Source organism: Tupaia chinensis, unplaced genomic scaffold (assembly GCF_000334495.1).
Source record: "Tupaia chinensis unplaced genomic scaffold, TupChi_1.0 Scaffold000012_1, whole genome shotgun sequence".
In the NCBI taxonomy this organism is placed as follows: domain Eukaryota; kingdom Metazoa; phylum Chordata; class Mammalia; order Scandentia; family Tupaiidae; genus Tupaia; species Tupaia belangeri.
The window spans coordinates 841660-863662 of NW_006159442.1; the positions used below are offsets into that span (position 1 = coordinate 841660).

A 22003-nucleotide genomic window follows, 5' to 3' on the forward strand; every position below is an offset into this window, starting at 1 on the left:
CCCCCCGCCCTGCCTCTGAAGGTTAGGTGTTTGTGCAAGTGCTCGGAAGCTTGCTGGGGTAGACGCCCCACGCAGGAGGGAGAAGCCTCCCCCTGTCCTGGCTGGATATAGTTTCTATGCCTCTGAATCTGTAGAGGCTTGCTTTGAGCCCTATGATGTGGTCAATTTTTGAAAAGGTTCCTTGTCGGGGTGAGAAAAAAGTATATCTTGCGGTTTTTGGATGGAAATTTCTATATAAATGTTTGTTAAGTCCGTTTGATTTATGGTATCTTTTAGATCCTTGATCTCTTTACCTATTTTTTACCTAGATGATCTGATTGACCAAAAGATATACAAACACAAGAGATGGGTGTGAATGCCAGATGTGGTCTGTGTGGAGGAGTGGGGTCTGGGAAAGGACATTTGGAGGAGGGATACAGAGGCAGAACATTGATGGGATGGTGGGTGTGGTGTTGTCTGTTGAAGATATTTTGATCAACTGGACTGGGGAGAAATGTTCACATATTGAAATGTGCACTTTGTAAGCAAAACAATGTGATTGAATGCATATAAATTAATTAATTAATAAAAATAGTACATACAGCAAAATTAGTAAATGTAATTTTAGTATCTCACTTTGTTACTAAATGACCCAGTGTTTAATATTGTGTCATTCACCCTCTTACTTTGAATACTTTTTCACCTTTTACATAAGGTTGCCCCCTGACCACCAGCAGAGCTGCCAGACTGTAGTCACTGCTGACCTGCGTTGAGTGGAAATTTCCTAAAGTGATGGAAAGTCAGCAAGGCCAGAAGCCAGTGACAGTGATTTGGAGGTTTTAAAATTTTTCTCTTTTTGAAACAGAAGATTATTTATGTGACATGATATTCCAGGCCCTGAAATTAGCTTCAGGTGGTTAGTCAGTCGTCTCAGGAGGCAGTTTATTGCAGTGTCCAAAGGTAGGAAGGAAAACGGATCATGTGGTTGTGGTTGGAATTCTATACAGTGCCTCAGCAGGCTGGAATACGCAAAACATGCCCAAAGATCTTTCCACTAATGTCTTGCACTCATTTATCTCTCTCTTATTTTATATAAAAATACCCGTTTCACTTCTTTTCTCTCTCTCTCTCTCTTTCTCTCTCTCTCTTTTAATTGCTAGAGGATGCTTGCACTTTCCAGAGGGAGTTGGAGAAACAGGGAGGGAGAGAGAGAGAAAGTACCCTCTAATGTGACACGTTCACACTGCAATCCCTTCTTCTGCATTTTTCTGTTGACTGGATTTAGGGCACACATTTACCATGCCTGTTACCTTTGTGAAGTCACAGAGGCTAGGATTTGAACCACAATTGGCCATGTGAGATCTGGCTCCTTTAACCAGTATGCCGTGGGGCCAGCCCCCAAATACCTGGTTTCTTAATCACATCCACACTTCAACCACAATCACACAATTAGGCTTTGTGAACCTGTTATTTTCTCAGGCAAGTGGGTGTCTGGAAAGGAAAAGGTAGAGAAAAGAAAGGACAAGGAAAGGAGGATAAATCAGGAGTTAGTTTCGTACAGTGTAATATGACTTGGTTCTCCAGTCTCCTTCACTTACATTTCTGTAAACATAGTACTTGCTATTTGTTGTGTTTGGAATGCCCTTGGCCCCTTCTTCAGCTGGCAGACCCCTTCTCATCTCATGAGCCTGAGTGCTGTGATGTTTTTCTGCAGTGTTTCAGTTAATACAGTGATCAGGCAGACAAGTGGCTCTTTCTCTGATCTCCTGGCACTCATTTTATATTTGTGTCCTAGTACTTGTTCTGTTGTACCAGTATATATAAGCAAATAGATGATTTATTTCTGTGTCTTTCTCTTTATCAGGGCTTCTCAACCTCGGCATTATAGATGTGTTGGGCTGGATGGTTCTGTGGTGTGCCGGGATGTTCTTGTGCACTGTACCATCCTTAGCCTTTACCGAATAGATGCAAATAGCACCCTGTCCCAGTTGTGACTAACAAGTTGTCTCCAGACATTGCTAAATGTCCCTTGGGGCTGGGGGAACATCACCCCTGGCTGAGAACCACTGCTCTATACCAGACTAAGAGTCCTCAAAGGGCCATATGCTGTATCTCTCACTATTTCCTATGCTCAGCACAAAGTGCCGAATAACTGTAAACAGAGTGTTGGCTAATGTCGAGTGGATTCCTTCTTTTCTAACCACCTCCCCTGGTTTTTAGAATCTCTGCAAAACTAATGAGAACCCCTTGATGTTGAGAATTATTCAAAACATGTGGGACATGCCTACAGATATAGAAGGAACCTTACTTTTTCCTATGTTGTCACCATTGTCTTGCTGTGTGACCCTGGGTGACTGACTTACCTCTTAGCTTCAATTTGTTTTAGCTTTAACATAAGGATAATAGGGTTGGAGTCAACTTAAATGTGATAACATGTTTAAAAATATTTTCACAAGGAGTGTTCAACAAGCATGAGTTTAATTCTCATGATTGATTGATGCATTGGTTCAGCCCACATTGAGTGCTTACTATGAACTTGGCCCCAAGCTAGAGCCAGTTGGAGAGTGATTAATCACATTCACACCCAGCAGGCCCTGGCATTGAGGAGCGTCTGCTCAGATGAGGGCGAGAGGTGTGCAGTTCACTGTGGTGAACTTTATATAAGTAAGCTGTGAGGCAACTCAGAGAGAGCCCTAACAAGACAACTGACTTAAAGGGTCGTTGGGAAGGCTTTTCTGAAGAGAGGGAGGCTTGATATCAGGAAGAAAAACAAGAAGGTCATCTCAGGCAAAGGTAACAGCATTCATAGATGTGGGTGGGGATGATGAATGGGATTAGTGAGAATAGTGATATATGGGCCATGTTGGGGACTGATGAGAGCAGATGGTTAAAACAAAGTTTAGGATCCACTTGAGCATGAGTACTTCTGACATTAGGGATTGCACGCCACAGTGACCCAGGATATGTTAAAGTAATTATATTTTTTTCTTATTTTCATTTTGATGTTATTAGTCTTATCTTTTGTCTTACTAAATCTGCCTCCTAGAATTGTACCTTTTTCTACTTATTTAACATGTATTTAGGGTTTTGGCATATATTATAATAGGATACCTTTGGATTTTTATAGTTTCTTTCCTTTAGTTGGTTTAAACTATTAATATTTTTGTGTGTATTTTCTTTTTTTTTAAGGTTTTTGCCACAGAATGTGTGTGCTCTCTGGAGAGAGAGACAGAGAGAGAGTGAAAATGAGAAATCACTCCCCCAGGGGAGATGGCCAGGGAATGATCCCTTCTCCTCCATTCTCCTGTTGGGATTTTGGCCATGCACCCACATGTACCCAGCATGATTTTCAAACCACCACGTCCGGCACTCGAACTGCAGTCGGCCATGTGGAAATCCAGCGCCTTAATCACCATGCCACCTTTTGGCCCCATTGCATGTATTTTTAATACATTCATTGGACATAAAATGATTTGGGTTTTATCTCTCTGCTACTGATGAAAGAAATACTGCTTGTATTGTCTATTAGCGGTTTTCACACCTCTGTGATGTATGTCATCTTCTCTTTATTTGGAAGACAAAAATAGATGCTAGGGTGGTTAACTGGTTCATGTAACGGTCTGTATAGTGGAGCAGTGCTGCTGGTCTTGTCACTTCCGTAACTTGGTCCTTTGGGAAGAGTTAAAAAATCAGTCTTTGTGCCACTGTTATGGTAACTCTTAATAAGTTATTCTTCTAATCTCTTAATATATTAAAACCATTTATGTATCATTATCCAGTAGGACATAGTCTGGAGAAATATCTTTGGAAGATATTTTCTTTATAAAAGAAAAGCATGATTCAAAGACTTAAATTTAATACTTATAATTTACTTTTATTTTGTGTGCTATATTTTTATGTCATATGAAATAAATTATACTATACTATCAAACCATAAAAATTCCTCTATCGTGGGGTCAGCAGGTGACATAGTGGGTGAGGCACTGGACTCCCACATGGCCGACCACCTGGCGGCTTGCCGTCTCACTTTCCCTCTCTCTGGTCAAGTTAAACAATAATAAAAATAAATAAAATAAAATAATTTTAAAAATAATTTAAAAAATAAAATTAAATAAATAATTGTATAAATAATTGTATAAAAATATCACCCTAATATAGGTTAAATATCTCTGACTAGTTTATCTTTATTTGTTAATATATTTGCTAATGATAAGAAGTAACATAGTATGAACTCTCTGATTGTATTGCCATTCATACCTAATCACGTAATCAAGAAAGCCTAGCCTATCCCAAACCAAATATTTAGCATAGTAGATAGTATACTGTTTAATTCTAAAGGCCAATGGGTTTTCTGAAGAACTGATGTGGGAACCAGCAGTTAGCGTAATGGCTATGTTGCTAGACTCCCATGTAGTCGACCGCGGTTCGTGTCCCGGACCCGGTGGCTTAAAACTCACGCCGGGCACGTGTGCATGCGTGCCCAAGATCCCGAGAGGAGAATGGAGGAGAAGGGATTGTGGTGTGACCATCCCCCCTGGGGGGTGATTTCTCGCTTTCTGTCTTTATGTCTCTCTCTGACTGTCTGGCGAGCACACGCGCCCTATAGCGAAAAAACCTCTCCGAAAAAAAAAAAAGAACTGATGTCACTTTGTTATTATCCTAATGATTAGTGTTACGTAATAGCAGCAGAACAGCAGAGGGCACCAAATACCCATTTCAGTCTTGTACAATCTGCTGAATTTTTCTCTAGATTTTGCGTCTTGCTCTCCACTCTCCTCCTTTGCTTCCTTTCTTCCTTCGCCCCATATTTAAAATAGTTAATATTGAAACCATATTGTGAGTACTTTTTCGATGATGAGGTCTTCTCTTAGCTAATTTCAAAATATTTTAAAACAATATCATCAGCTTGTTTTTATTCAGTGAAGTTTTACATATAACATTATTCATCAGGACTTTAGAGATTCTTTTAAAGAGTTTTATTCAATAAAATAAGTATGCAGCATGCCTTTCAAGTTGCCAGGTCTGGGACTCAAACTATATGGGACCTAGCTGTCTTAACCTCTGTGTCACCTGCTGGCCCCCCTCTTGTTTGCCTTCTTTAAAGTAAGTTTTTAAACTTGTCTTAAGGACAGAGGCTTTATCTTCTTCCAAGCATCTTGTGTATAATAGACACTCCACAAATATTTGTTGAATTGAATTTAATCTTCTCTGATAATGTGCAAGTGAGTATGTGAACACACATTTCATATGTTCTTAATAAAAGTGGCAGAACAAGCATACTGTAGTTCCTTTTAAAGCACTTCATGGGTCAGATAGCCTGTGTTTGAAATTAAAATGTGGAATTATTTTATCAGTGAGTTTTCTCTAGGCATACATGTCATCCAAAAACCCTTGACGTTATTGTTTTTGTTCCTGGTTTTCTTGTTTCTTGTTTATTTTTTGTTTGTTTGTTTGAGATCTTTGTAGTTTGACAGATTTATTTATTCATTTATTTATTTTAGTTGCATGAGGGTGCATGCACTTATGAGGGAGAAAGAGAGAAATGGAGAAAGCACATCCCAAATAGGGCATGGTCCAGCTGCAGTCCCCTTTCCTTGGTTTCTCCTTCGGGATTTGGAGCACATGCACACATGAATCCAGCATGTTTTTCAATCGCCTGTGCCTGGATTTGAACCACAGTTGGCTATGTGGGATCTGGCATTCTGTGCACAGTGCTCAACCACTGCACCGTAACAGTGGTTAAGTCTGGCCCATAACAGATGTTTTTTGTTCATTTCCATGTAGCTGACCTTAGTTTAACATATTAAGATATTTAACATATTTGCTATTTAATATGTTGGCTTCATGCATTTAGCCATAATATTATTCTCACAACTTTTCTGGATATCTTTACTTTGTTGTAACAAGACTTTGTTAAATAGGTTAGAAGAACCTGTGGCCAAGCATTCCGAGTAACATGGAACTTGGTGTCAGAAATTACATCTCCTCTATTGGCTTTAAGGATAAGTCATTTTCTTTCATCTTTACTGTCTCCCCCTGTTTTCATCTATTGCTGTTGTTGTTTTATTTTTTCTTATCCTTTTTCCTCCCTGTGGCTTGCTATGGGGTGCAGTTTTTGCCACATGACATAAGCAGTAGCACTAAGAAGTTATGTTAAGAAGAGTCACACCCAATTGCATCCAGATATCATGGTTCCAGAAACCAGATAACCTTTTAGTTATCCAAGAGCACGGCTAGCTGCTGGCACCCCTCCCAAAAAGAGACTGAAACATGGAGAGATCTGGGGTTGCTGAAAGGGCACATCTGATGTGCAGTTGACCTCAGATAAAGCTTAAAAATTGGCCTTGCATCCTCAATCTTGCCTTCCTTTTTTTTTCTTTCAACCTATTCTTGCTGCTTCAATAATTTCTTTACTAAGCTTGTTTGATTTTATTTTCTTTGGTAGTAATGGTGTCTAGATTTCTCCTAAAAGAATTTAACAGATCTTTACAGCAAAGACAGCATCCACTAAAGCATGGTGGTAAGCTGTCCATTTTACCTAGAGTTCTAACCTTTTCCATCCTACCTCATATCAGGTTTGTCTACTTCATATTGATGTAAGATGATATTTTGTCTTTCCTGTGACATAACCATCTCAAATACATAGCATAGTGCCTGGGCTATAGCAACACCTTAGTTTGTGGTAGCTATAATTATTAATAATTTTCATATCAATCAATATATAGTATCAGGAGGTCGGCAGGAGGCAAGGTGGTTAAGGGCACTGAACTCCCACATGTTCGACCACGGTTTGAGTCCTGGACCTGGCAGCTTGCCTTCTCACTTTCTCTCACTTTCTCTCTCTCTCTCTCCTCCTCCCCATCCCTCTCTGGTCAAATAAAAAAAAAATCAATAAATAAACAAAGTTAAATAAAGTAATTATAAAATGTGTGTGTATATATGTATATATATATATATATATATATAAAATCAGTATATTTTTTATGTATCATTAATATAGTGTTTGAAGATATTAAGAATTAAGCAGAGTGTCTGCTGTTACACTTTCAGTGTTTGGAAAAGCAACTACAACGCATAATTCTGCAAGAAGTGAAAGGGTTATATATACATTCTTCAGTATATCTCATCTTCCACATTCTCAGTGCCATTGCATACTTTTATGTTCCTTCACCTGGATGGCTTCTGTTTCTTCCCATTTTATATTCATGACTCTTGCTCCTTTCCATCTAGCATTGCTGGTGGACAAACATTTATACAATTAAATTTGATCATATCATTCCCTGTGTTAAGGGCTTTAGACAATAACTCTCAAACTCTACTGCATAGTTATCATAGGTACTCATAAGACACGTTCTGGCACATCCCTAGAGATCCTGATTCAGGTCTGCTATCAGGTACAGGAACCTGTGTTTACCAAGGATGCTTGGTAGGTCTGAGAGAAGTGCTGCTTGAGTGGCTCTCAAGTCTATAAGGTAAAGTTCAGAAGCCTTAGAGTGGCCCTCTATAAGTTTTCCATCTTGGTCACCTCTGGTTTCATCAACATCCATCTTGCGATGTTTCCTGACTTTATTCTTTTTCACAATCTACTGTCTTTCTGCCAGAATTGCCCTTCATAGCTCAAGTTATGCCTTCCATGAGGCTCTGCCTGATCACCCAAGATGGAATTGGTACTTCAACAATGGGTACCTTTCTTATACTTCGCAACCCCCCCTTCTTTATAGTGCTGTTCATACTACCTTGTAGTACTTTGTGTGTCATTATCGTTTAGTTTTGAGTTCCATGACTAGGTGAACTATTTCTTATTCACCTTTGTATCCTCAGCGTCTTGCACAAATATAGGACATAAGAACATAAGAGGGGTTAGGTGACAGTGGAATGAATAAATCAAATAGAGGAATGAAATTTAGAAATTCTTGTTTGTTTTTACTTCATATTTACTATTATGTAGGGTAAATTTATCATGTAACTTAGGCACCTTAGGCTGTTTTCATATGAGTGCAAATGTTTCTTTTTTTTTTAGAGAGAGAGATTTTTTTGCTATAGGACACATGCACTTGCTGGAGAACAGACAGAAAGCAAGAAATCACTCCCCAGGGCAGATGACCTCACCACAGTCCCTTCTCCTTCATTCTCCTCTTGAGGTCTTGGGCAGGTACACATACACACCCGGTGTGAGTTTTAAGTTGCTGGATCCAAGACTCAAATTGTGGGAGTCCAGCAACGTAACCATTATACCATCTGCTGGTCTCCAAATATTTATTTTCTAACCCCCTGTAAACAGCATTCATTCGATTCAGAGCAGAAGTTTCTACAAAGCAGATAGTGCTAAAATTTGCTTGACAAATTCTGTTAGTAATTTGAAGGACAAGTAGAGGTATGTATGACCTGAATGGCAGGAAGAGGACAGACAGGAAGGAACATGATTCTGGCATCAGTGAATGTAGAGGCAAATATATGAATGTCTGTAATGCTGTGATTGGAAAGTACAAGTGATTTAATTTGGCAGAAGTTATAGGAATTGTGGTCAGAGAGGAAATTGGAGGTATAGGCAACATTATATCTTGAAGGATGTCTTATGCTTGCAAAGTCTGGATTTCATTGTTGGGTTATGAAACGCTAGTGAAGCCATTTAGGCTAGAAAGAAGCATGTTAGATAGGAGAAGAATTGAGACAGAAGGGAGACCAGTTTAAGGGGATTTGTTGTAATTTTATGACAGAAGAATTGATTAATAATTTAAAATATTATAATGCTCTTTGTTCATTCTGGTGGGTATTCTGAAAGGCTTATGATTATACAAAATGAGTAAGACATGGCCTTGATTTTGAAATGGTACTATAGAGGAAAATGTAAATACTTAAAAAAACTAGTTATATAAATGTGGCAAAGATATACAAATATGTGATACATAGAAGATATAAAATGTTACAGGAACTGGATTCATTGTGTACTAACTTCCTTTGGGAAAATTATACCCCTTTCCCCAGGTTTAATCAGGTCCAATTGCCAAAAATTACATATATTCAGAGTATGTAATGTGATAATTTGCTATACAAATATATTGTGATTAGTAGAATTACAGTCATCATGGAAGAGAAGGGTTTGTAGTAAGGAGAATACTACATTGTGGGCAGAAAGACAAATAAAAAGATTTATATAAGAAGGAAAATAGTTATAGGGAACCAGCAGGTGGCATGGTGGTTAAGGCGCTGGATGGCTAACCATGGTTCGAGTCCTGGACCTGGTGGCTTGCTTTCTCAACATGCCCCCCCATCTATGTGTTTCTTTCTCTGGTCAAATTAAAATAAATGAATAAATTTTAAAAAAAAAGAAGGAAAATAGTTATGTTACTAGAACCTGTTTGTTAAAACTGAAAAAGTATTTCATATCAAGTCTTAAATGTTGTGCTGAAGGAGTTTAAATTTTATTCTAACCCTTTATTTTATAATTATGAAATTAATATATATTGGTTATATACAATTTATGAGATACGTGGAAATATGAACAAAATATTCTAAAATTCTACCACAAAAATGTAATAACTACTAACTTCATATTTTTCTTACCATGGTGACATATATGCTTAAAACATTAAATAATAGAAATTGGAATAAGACTTTGTGTGTTTGAGAGAGAGTTAGTTTATGCATGTGCAGTTTTATTTCACTTGAAATTGGAATATGGGGTGTTTTGCCATGTGGTTAAAGGTGCTGGAAAGCATGATTTGTAGTGATCACAGTATTTATTCTATTATATAGCTATGCTTGAATTATTTACCTATTTCCTTAATACTAGATATTTAGGTTATTTCCAATTTAAAATAATGGCTACTGTTACTCTGAATATCATTAAACCCAAGCCTGCATTTCTGACTGTTAATGATAGGATCCTGGAAATAAATATACTGGATCAAACATATTAACCTTAAGGGCTGCTGAGGTATTTTGTCAAATGACTTTTCCAAAAGGCTACTATTAATATTTAAATTCCTGCCTTCAGTGTGTGGGTTTGACTTTCACTATACTGTTTTTAATGTTTACTGTTTGCTAGTTTTATAAATGGCAGTTTGTTTTTATTTAACTGTTACTTCCTTGACAATTAGTTTCAGGAGGTTTTTGCTGTTTCTTGATTGTCTTTCTTTCACTGTGAATTTTATTTGACCTTTACGGGTGTTTTCCCCCTTTTATTTGGACGTTAATATTTTTCTTACTGATTTCAAGAAATATTTATGTAGATTATAACATAAATCCTATTACACACTTTGTAGTAATGAATTTTAAATATAAGTATGCTTAGAAAGTATTTTCTCATCTCAAGATCAAATATTCAGTATATGTTAATTTTAAGTTTTTAAGTGTTTTATTTTCTCCTTTTTCTTAATAATCCATGACATTGGTAATTTTTGGCAGAAGAGTGACATGATTAGGTTTGTGCTTCAGAAAGAAGTCTGTGGCTTTCTGGATATTGTGCTGGAGTAAGGCGAGACTAGGGGAAATGACACATGTCCAGAGGAACAGAGAAAAGGATATGACTTTCTTCTGGACAGTGAGGTGGTAGGGAAGAGGAATGATTCCCAACCAATGATGCAGCAGGTGCAGCAGGTTTAGAAGCGGGTGTGACACATGTCCAGAGGAGCAGAGATAAGGATATGACTTTCTTCTGGACAGTGAGGTGATAGGGAAGAGGAATGATCCCAACCAATAATGGAGCAGGTGCAGCAGGTTTAGGAGAGGGTGGCACTGAGGACACCTGGCAATGTGCAGTCGGAAATGTAAGACTGAGACCCCTTTGGGAGGATGGTCTGGATAATGATGGAAATTAGGGAGCCATTTCCATGTAGGTGATAATTTTAATGTGGGAAAAAGAATGAGTTATCTGGGCACCTAAGTGAGTGGAGGGTTGGTCCAAATTAGAAGGTTCACCAGGAGGGTGTTCTCTGGTAAGCTGAAGAGGTGGCTTTTCATTCTTTTTGTTTTGTTTTGTTTTGTTTTTGTTTTTTGTTTTTGAGAGATTTTTGCTATAGGATGTATGCACTTGCTGGAGGGACAGAGAGACAGAAAGTGAGGAATCACCCCATAGGGGGGTGTCTACGCTGCAATCTCTTCTCTGCCATTCTCCTTTCAGGACTTTGTGTATGTACGCACACATGCCCAGCATGAGTTTAAGCTGGTGGGTCCAGGACTCAAACCATGGTCGACTATGTGGGAGTCCAGCCATGTAACCATTATGCCATCTGCTCGTCCCCTTTCTTCTTTTTCTTTTTTTTTTTTAATTATATTTATTTTATTTATGGTAGAGAAAAATGCCCTTGGTATACTCAACAGGGTCTCTTCATGTTGCAATCTTCCTGGAGCATCTCATCTCCCCCACCCCCCCAATTTCATCATGAGTATGTCCAGGATGTTTCAGGTCAACCAGTCCAGTGATCTGAACCTGCAGCCAGCCTTGCAGTTTCAGCACTGCTGTTCGGTGCGATACTGACTTGGCCACAAAAGCTGGGTCTCATTCGTTCTTTTTATTTATGCATGTACACACATGTACACATACACACACACACACAGAAAACACACCATTGCCCTCTTGGCAAAAACTGCAGTGACAGATTCTGCAAAATGATTAAGGAGGAGGAGGAGCACTGAAGAGTTTCTGTTTGTCTACTGCTTTAGAAAATCTGGCTAAAAGGGACAGCAGAGGGAAGAAAACTAAAAAGGCATGATCAAAGGGTAACTACTTTTGTTAGGCTCTAACAGACTTGAATGTATTCTTTATGAAGGGATAGGAATCTTTGGACATGGGGAGATCGAAGGTAAAATAGGAAAAGGAGGAATGCGATGGTACAACAACTCAGAAGGATTAGTAGTCGTGATGAATGCATTTTTCTTTCAGGTGGAACAATATGCTCATTCTCTGAGATAGAATCTGCTTCTAAGTTATTGAAGCAAATTTTTCTCTGTATTATTAGGAAGAAGACCCTCTGGTTCTAGCCAATGAAATGTTTGTCTTAGTTTTTTAAATTAATTGACAATTTAGTGCTTGTTTCAGCATGAAGTTCTTCTAATTGTACAAGCTCTTATCTTTTATATGATGTTGATTGGCAAAGTCCTATGTTACTTTTAATGATAGAAGTTCATAAAATGATAGCTTAATAAGCATTTTAATTCCTGTATTTGTTATTCGCTAATGAAATGAAAATGAAACATCTTTGATTATAACAGTCTTTTACAAATATTTATTGTAGGGGAATTTGCCTAAATATTCTCACAACTCCCTGATGGTTCAAGCAATAAAGACAAACCTAACAGATCCGGACATACATGTGCTTTTCTTTGATGTGGAAGCGTTGATTATTCAACTTCTGACTGAAGAAGCCTCTAGGCCGAATACTGCGCTTATTTCCCCAGAGAATTTGCAAAAAGCATCTGGCAGTTCAGACAAAGGGGGCTCTTTCCTAACTGGAAAACGAGCAGCAGTTCTCTTCCAACAAGTGAAAGAAACTATCAAAGAGAACATAAAGGAGCACCTCCTTGATGATGAAGAAGAGGATGAGGAGATAATGAGGCAAAGAAGGGAAGAAAGTGATCCTGAATATCGTGCCAGCAAGTCTAAGCCACTGACTCTATTAGAATACAATTTAACCATGGACACTGCAAAACTGTTCATGTCCTGTCTTCATGCCTGGGGTTTGAATGAAGTTCTGGATGAAGTGTGTCTCGATCGCCTTGGAATGCTGAAGCCCCATTGCACAGTGTCCTTTGGGCTCTTATCAAGAGGAGGCCATATGTCACTGATGCTTCCTGGTTATAATCAAGCCGCTTGTAAACATTCACAGGGAAAAGCAGAAGTAGGAAGGAAGCTTCCAGCAACCGAGGGATTAGGAAAGGGAACTTACGGAGTGTCGCGAGCTGTCACCACCCAACACCTCCTCTCCATCATATCTTTGGCAAATACTCTAATGAGTATGACCAATGCAACTTTTATTGGTGACCATATGAAGAAGGGCCCTACCAGGTGTGACCATGATGGTTTAATGTTTTCCTTAAGTTTCAAAAAAAGAAACCTGTTTTATTTTTGTCATTGCCTACTACTTGTTTTTGTTTGTTTTTGTTTTTGTTTTAGCTTTATACACGTTTTAGTATTACCTTAGTCTTTCCCCATTAAGTTCTTTTTCAGCATGTTGTGCTATGTCTCTGTCCTCCTGCCTCAGCCTCCCACATAACTGGGACTGCAGGCATGCACCACTGTGCCTAGCTTTCAGGGTGAGCTGGCAACAGAACCCAGACCTCCCACGTGATCAGAGCCTCTCAAATAGCAGCATAAACCAGCATGCCCTACCACATCAGAGCTCATCTGTAAATTTTAAGACATAGATCTCTAAAATGACGGGTTTAAAACAATAAAATTATACAATTTTTAATATAGGCAGATATAATTAGTAGCTATGTAAAAAAACAAACAAACAAAAAAAACAAAAAAAAAAACAAAAAGAATTTGGAATGATAGATCTGGTTATGTAGCTGGGCTAGCTCTGTGACCTGGTGGTTAAGGCAGCTGGATCCTACAGGGATGATTGCATGTAGGAGTTCCATATTCAGCAGCTATAGAAATATGCTGGGTGCATGTATGCATGCCCAAAGTCCCAAAAAGGAGAGAGAAATGAAGGAGAAGGATTATAGCACGATTGCACTTTCCTCTTGGTGGTGTGACTGCACACATACTCTAGCAAGAAAAAAATATATCTATTGGAAGTTTGCACTAACAATTCAAAATGTATAGGGTCGTCAGAAAAGTTGTGTCACATTTTGCCTAGGAAAACATAGAAAAATATGTCATGACTTTTCCAATGACCCAGTACATTTGGTTAAAATGCTGCTGCTTCTTATGGCCCATATACAGTGAACAACATATGTTTAATGATTGGCATCAGAAAAGGGATAGGAATCTTTGGACATGGGGAGATCGAAGGTAAAATAGGAAAAGGAGGAATGCGATGGTACAACAACTCAGAAGGATTAGTAGTCGTGATGAATGCATTTTTCTTTCAGGTGGAACAATATGCTCATTCTCTGAGATAGAATCTGCTTCTAAGTTATTGAAGCAAATTTTTCTCTGTATTATTAGGAAGAAGACCCTCTGGTTCTAGCCAATGAAATGTTTGTCTTAGTTTTTTAAATTAATTGACAATTTAGTGCTTGTTTCAGCATGAAGTTCTTCTAATTGTACAAGCTCTTATCTTTTATATGATGTTGATTGGCAAAGTCCTATGTTACTTTTAATGATAGAAGTTCATAAAATGATAGCTTAATAAGCATTTTAATTCCTGTATTTGTTATTCGCTAATGAAATGAAAATGAAACATCTTTGATTATAACAGTCTTTTACAAATATTTATTGTAGGGGAATTTGCCTAAATATTCTCACAACTCCCTGATGGTTCAAGCAATAAAGACAAACCTAACAGATCCGGACATACATGTGCTTTTCTTTGATGTGGAAGCGTTGATTATTCAACTTCTGACTGAAGAAGCCTCTAGGCCGAATACTGCGCTTATTTCCCCAGAGAATTTGCAAAAAGCATCTGGCAGTTCAGACAAAGGGGGCTCTTTCCTAACTGGAAAACGAGCAGCAGTTCTCTTCCAACAAGTGAAAGAAACTATCAAAGAGAACATAAAGGAGCACCTCCTTGATGATGAAGAAGAGGATGAGGAGATAATGAGGCAAAGAAGGGAAGAAAGTGATCCTGAATATCGTGCCAGCAAGTCTAAGCCACTGACTCTATTAGAATACAATTTAACCATGGACACTGCAAAACTGTTCATGTCCTGTCTTCATGCCTGGGGTTTGAATGAAGTTCTGGATGAAGTGTGTCTCGATCGCCTTGGAATGCTGAAGCCCCATTGCACAGTGTCCTTTGGGCTCTTATCAAGAGGAGGCCATATGTCACTGATGCTTCCTGGTTATAATCAAGCCGCTTGTAAACATTCACAGGGAAAAGCAGAAGTAGGAAGGAAGCTTCCAGCAACCGAGGGATTAGGAAAGGGAACTTACGGAGTGTCGCGAGCTGTCACCACCCAACACCTCCTCTCCATCATATCTTTGGCAAATACTCTAATGAGTATGACCAATGCAACTTTTATTGGTGACCATATGAAGAAGGGCCCTACCAGGTGTGACCATGATGGTTTAATGTTTTCCTTAAGTTTCAAAAAAAGAAACCTGTTTTATTTTTGTCATTGCCTACTACTTGTTTTTGTTTGTTTTTGTTTTTGTTTTAGCTTTATACACGTTTTAGTATTACCTTAGTCTTTCCCCATTAAGTTCTTTTTCAGCATGTTGTGCTATGTCTCTGTCCTCCTGCCTCAGCCTCCCACATAACTGGGACTGCAGGCATGCACCACTGTGCCTAGCTTTCAGGGTGAGCTGGCAACAGAACCCAGACCTCCCACGTGATCAGAGCCTCTCAAATAGCAGCATAAACCAGCATGCCCTACCACATCAGAGCTCATCTGTAAATTTTAAGACATAGATCTCTAAAATGACGGGTTTAAAACAATAAAATTATACAATTTTTAATATAGGCAGATATAATTAGTAGCTATGTAAAAAAACAAACAAACAAAAAAAACAAAAAAAAAAACAAAAAGAATTTGGAATGATAGATCTGGTTATGTAGCTGGGCTAGCTCTGTGACCTGGTGGTTAAGGCAGCTGGATCCTACAGGGATGATTGCATGTAGGAGTTCCATATTCAGCAGCTATAGAAATATGCTGGGTGCATGTATGCATGCCCAAAGTCCCAAAAAGGAGAGAGAAATGAAGGAGAAGGATTATAGCACGATTGCACTTTCCTCTTGGTGGTGTGACTGCACACATACTCTAGCAAGAAAAAAATATATCTATTGGAAGTTTGCACTAACAATTCAAAATGTATAGGGTCGTCAGAAAAGTTGTGTCACATTTTGCCTAGGAAAACATAGAAAAATATGTCATGACTTTTCCAATGACCCAGTACATTTGGTTAAAATGCTGCTGCTTCTTATGGCCCATATACAGTGAACAACATATGTTTAATGATTGGCATCAGAATATTGTGAGAAATATAGTAAGAATGTTTCAATAGGCAAAGAAAAAACAGCATTTTAAAATTCAGGGGAATATTATTTTAGTATTTCTGGAGCACTTAATCTGAATTGCTATGTTTTATTATCCAAAAGTTATAAAGACAATTTTTTATTATATGTGCTACTGAATATATAATATTATCATGAATTTATTTTAATCTAACAAATACTTCTGTAACACTTCCTTTGTATTAGGCTCTTTTGTAAGCACTAGCTAAAAACTTATTAATGCTCTTGACCTTATAAGGTAGGTACTTTTAATATCTTTTTATTACATATAAAACCAAGACACAGGGGACCAGCAGGTGGTGTAGTGGTTAAGGTGCTGGACTCCCACATGGTCGACTGCAATTCCAGTCCTGAACCTGGTGACTTGAGAATCATGCTGGGCACAGGTGTGCACATGCCCAAAATCCTCAGAGGAAAATGGAGAAATGGAGAAGGGATTGTGCTGTGGCCGTCACCCCTGGGGGTCGGGAGGGGGAGATTTTTTTTTTTTTTTTTTGGAGAGGTTTTCGCTATAGGGCGCGTGCGCTCGCCAGACAGAGAGAGACATAGAGACAGAAAGTGAGAAATTACCCCCCAGGGGGGATGGTCACGCCGCAATCCCCTCTCCTCCATTCTCCTCTCAGGATCTTGGGCACGCACGCACACGCGCCCGGCGTGAGATTTAAGCCACCAGGTCCAAGACGCGAACCGCGGTCGACTACGTGGGAGTCCAGCGACATAGCCATTACGCTAACTGCTGGTTCCTGGGAGGGGGAGATTTCTCACTTTCTCTCTCTCTCTCTCTCTCTCTCTCTGGAGAGCACACAAGCCCTATGAGAAAAAACAAAACAAAACAAAAAAACACCTAAAAATGAAACAAACAAACAAAAAACCCACCAAGACACAGAGAAGTAAAATAACTTGCCCAAGGTCACACAGTTTGTTAAATGGTAGATAAATTTAAACTGAGTCCTTCTCTATGGTCCATAATTTTTTAGTGGTTTTTGAACCCTTTTAGGGTAAAGAGAACAATGTATTATTCCTTGAATTTATATGGCTCAAAACATATGGTTAGGTTAAAATCCCAGCATGCTAATACTGAAGAAAGAATAAGTAAGTACGATATTTAATTTCCAGTGACAGTACATTGAGTATTTATAAATTTTTAAAATACATAGCATAAATTGTAAAATTTTTGCACATTACTTGCTAATCATTTATTTTACCATATTAAAAAAGGTTTTTTAAGAGAGATTTTTGTTATAGGGTGCATGTGCTTGCCAGAGAGAGAGACAGAGAGAGAGAAAGTGAGAAATCATTCTCCAGGGAGGATGGCCATTCCACAATCCCTTCTTCATTCTACTCTCTGGATCTTAGGAACGCACGCACACACGCCCTGTGTGAGTTTTAAGCCTCTGGGTCTGGGACTTGAACTGCAGTCGACTACCTGGGAGTTCAGTGACATAACCATTATACTATCTGCTGGTCCTTACCATTTTAAAATAGAAAATATTAATGGGTATAGAAACACTTTAAAACAGTAAGTTGAAAATGTTCTGTATGCATTTCTTTTGAAACAAGGAAATTTAATATTTTAAATAGTTCTAGAAAAACAACAATGCGAAAAAATATATTCATTTTTTTCCTTCTCTTTTAAGGCCACCTCGACCAAGCACCCCAGACCTTTCAAAGGCCAGGGGTTCTCCTCCAACTTCCAGTAATGTTGTGCAAGGACAGATTAAACAAGGTAAAATTAAATCTTATTAAGTAATTGATGTGGCATTTCAACTCTCAAAACTAAGGAGGCATAGCTAATGTATAATCATAACATTTATTTGTCTTAGATTGTTAAAAGAGAGAAATATTGTTATATTCCAGATGTAAATATAGATAATTAAGATGTCAGTTAAAAATAAATCAGATTTATTTAGAAATTGACAAATGAGCATGTTTCATGTAATTTTATTGTACTATCTTTGGCCCAATTTTTATGCATTAGGGGCACCTTAACTTGACAATGCTTGTGTTTTACTTGTGTATATCTTGAGTTTAATAGTTATACCTATTTTTAAACTACATTTAAGAATGTTTTAATTTATAGTTCCATACTCCATGTAGCTAATTTGCCGTAGTTTATGCATTGTGATTCATAAGTAGAAATCCTTGTTAAATTATTCTTTTTTAAAATCTCTTTCTTTTGGATTTAAATAAGTATTTTACTTAACTTTCATCTATAGTTTTGTTTTTCATTAGAGGATAGTAGAGAAGAAGGGTTAAAGCTCTCTGTTTTATTCCTTTATTATTTCCATACACTCTTCAATATAATTAATAAATACAGATATCCTGAGTGTATATTTTACATTCCCTTTAAGACTGACAGATGTAAGCCAGAAGGTGGCATGGTGATTAAGGCTGCTGGATCCCACATGGCCATCCACATGATTCACGTCTGACCCCTGGCTTGAAAACACATGCCCAAAATCCCTAAAGGAGGGAGGAATGGAGGAGAAGGGATTGCAGCGAGACCATCCCCTATGGTGGGGTGTTTTCTTGCATTCTGTTTCTCTTTCTCTGTCTCTCTCCAGTGAGTTCGCACACCCTCTGGCAAATTTTTAAAAAAAGTTTGAAAGAGTTGAGGAGTCTCTTCTGATTAGAGAGCTTTCCCTTAGGCCAAGAGTTAATGCTGACTCTCACCGGACATGATAGAGAGAAATAAGAAAGCAAGAGATGGGATCATGAAGGTTCTGCTTATAAATGGTTGACATCTTCAAGTTTCCTTTACTCCTTTCAGACTCCTTTAAGTTTTTGTTTTGTTTTGTTTTAGTTTAAAAGGATCACAGAGAGTATACAAAGTTTGTTAAATAAGCATTAGCTCTCACCTTTGTGTCTCCAATTTTCTCCTTCCCTAGGACAAGTACTTTGATCTCCCTAACTGATTATTTTGTACTTACTTGAGCATCTTTAAATGGTGTGCCTGATACCGAGTGTCAGAACACTGTGGGTTCTTAGTATGGAAGATAAGCCCTCAAACTCTCTATGTCATTTCCAGTTTTCCTTTCCAACTTCACATGGTCACTCTTCTCCTTTCCCTGTCTCGCAGTTTAATCGTTTAAACTATCAGGTCATTGCAAAACTTATGACACATTTTTGCACAGAAAAATAAGTCGTGACTTTTCCGATGACCTAATACATAAAAGTTAAGTAATAGTTTGGTTACATAACTTTCAGTATTCAAGCGTGTATGAAATACATGTGTAGAAAAGTGCACAAAACAAAATTTTAGGTAATTTTTATCAGCTGAAAACCCTTGTAACTATATCCTTGGACAAGGAATAGAACATTGCTAGCACTTCAGAAGCACCTTACATGTTCCCTTTCAGTCATTATGCCTTCCCCTTAAAAAAATAATTGCTTTCATGAAGTTACTTCCTTGCTTTTCTTTTTTAAAAATAAATGTATCCTCTAAGTTTAAATTCCTAAATTCTTTTGTTTGGTTTTGTCTGTCTTTTGCTTTTTATATAAATTCCATCAGCATGTATTCCTTTGTGTTTGGCTTCTTTTATGAGACTTATGAGGGCGTTTAACTATGGTTTGTTCATTTTCATTGCTTTACAGTATTCTGTTGAATAGATCACAATTGACTCATTCATTTTTACTCTCTTGATAGACACTTGAATTATGTCCTCTAATTTTCATAAATAATTCTGCTATTCTTGAATTTTAATCTTAGGGTGCATTATTTTTGTTATGTATGCAATTAAGAGTGAGATTTCTGGATATGTTCACATCTTCAGTTTTAGTAGATAATATTGAAATGTTTTTCTAAGTGACGGACTGATAATATATGTTCACCAAAATGGCCCACATGAAAAAGGTAGAAAATATTAAGTGTTGGCTATGATGTGGAGTAATGAGAACTCTTACACACAACTGGTGAGACATAGTAGCCAGCACCCACTATTATATTCCATTTTTTTCACTTTAGCCTTTTGATGAGTGTGGTTGTGATAGACTTTATCTGTTTAATTTGCATTCCCTAATACTACTGAGTTGAACATTTTTTGTGTGTTTACCACCCATTTCTATGTCTTTTCTATGAAGTACTTGTCCAACTCCTGCTTATTTTTCTATTAGTTTTTCTTTTAAAAAAAATAGTTTTGTAGGTATCCCACACTATTCTTGATATAAACCTTTGTTATATGTGTTGCAAATATTTTTCTCCTTCCACTCTTGTTTTTGAAATTTAGTATTTTTAAATTTTAGTGGAATCTAATGTATCAATATTCTTAGTCATGATTAATATTTTGTGTCCAGTCTAAGTTTATCATTTATAGTTTCTTTAACTTATCACAGTTTATACTCAAGCATTATAGTATTTAGCATTTAATATGAAAACCTTATAATAATAATAATACTTGCATTTTTTTTTTTTTTGGAGAGGTTTTTTCTTTAGGGCGCATGCACTCCCCAGACAGACAAAAAGAGACATAGAGACAGAAAGCGAGAAATCACCCCCCAGGGGGGATGGTCATGTTGCAATCCCTTCTCCTCCTTTCTCCTCTCGGGATCTTGGGAACGCACACACACGCTCCCGGCGTGAGTTTTAAACCACCGGGTCTGGGATGCGAACTGCGGTCAACTACGTGGGAGTCCAGCAACATAGCCATTAAGCTAACTGCTGGTTCCCATATACTTGCATTTCTCATCCACTTTTCTATGGCATTATGAAACTCACTTTATATTTTATATCGAAAAGAATATATGATGTAATTATTTCTTCAACACTATTTGTTAAGTACTTTTACTTCCTGACAGCTCTGTTTTGGTAAGTTACAGCAATTAGTCTGATGTATAGTCTCTTAAGTAGTTTATGTTCAACTAGAAGATAGCGTGAACATTAAAAAAAAACAAACAAAAAAACAAAACAAAACAAAAAAAACACCTGTTTAGGGAACCAGCAGTTGGTGTTATGGCTATGTCCACTGGACTCCCATGTAGCTGACCGCGGTTGAGTCCTGAATTCAGTGGCTTAAACTCACGCCGGGCATGTGTGTGTGTGTGCCCAAGGTCCTGAGAGGAGAATGAAAGAGAAGGGATTGTGGCGTGGCCATCCCCCTTTCATAGACATTAGAATTTGGGAATAAAGGTGATATTGATAATTGAGCTTATATAATTTTCCATAAAAAATGCTGGGACATTTCATTGAAAAATAAATTATTTATAAGAGGCTTATTTTGTCTAACACAAACTCATTAGATTAGTGTTCATCAAAACCATTTATAGTCAGTCATCTACTTTTTTGATAGAAACGGTATTTATTTATAAAATATTTGATTTTGTGGTTTATGAAGCATCCTACTTGAAAAAGGGATTAGAGATGTCGAGTAACAAAATTTTTGTCACAACAACACAGGCTGAAATCTGCTCGTGGCTTCAGCCTTTTCTGTATTCTGCCCTACTGTGCTTCTCTCTAATCACTTTCACTAACCTCAGAGCCGGAGTCTCTCGTTTGTGTCTGTAGTGCTTGTCTGGATTGTAACCATGGCTTTATGTTCAGTAGTTACAGCACTGTGAGTCAAAGCTTCTCATAGATTTAAGGTGATGGGAGTTGCTCAAGCAAGCCTAAGCTACCTCAAGATTTAAGGTTATGTTACGTTCTTTGCAACATTTATTTTTTAGAAATGAGTTCAATTTAGATTGTCTATACTGAGAAATAAGAGGTAGTCATTGTTAAATTAGCTCAGTGATTTAATATTTACATCAATTAATTGTTCATTATTATCCTTTCCCAAGGTCTATAACAGAAAAAATCCGTACTTAACCTGGAATGTATTAATATATGTCAGGTCAATGAATGGACCTGAAAATCCCTTAAATTTTTGTGTTTAAGTTTATGTACCTTTCTCTTTTTGGTTGGCTTA

At 37.7% G+C, this 22003-nt stretch overlaps 1 protein-coding gene across 5 annotated transcripts in view; it reads left to right on the forward strand.

Annotated features, from left to right (window-relative positions):
- Nucleotides 1-22003, forward strand: part of WDR7 (WD repeat domain 7) — a 409927-nt gene that overhangs the window by 107476 nt on the left and 280448 nt on the right. For all 5 annotated transcript variants that reach the window (XM_006139909.3, XM_006139908.3, XM_027767915.1 and 2 more), the window contains 2 exons: nt 12216-12985; nt 17741-17829. In XM_006139909.3, coding sequence (XP_006139971.1) covers nt 12216-12985; nt 17741-17829 — 859 coding nt within the window. The remainder of the gene's footprint in view (nt 1-12215; nt 12986-17740; nt 17830-22003) is intronic.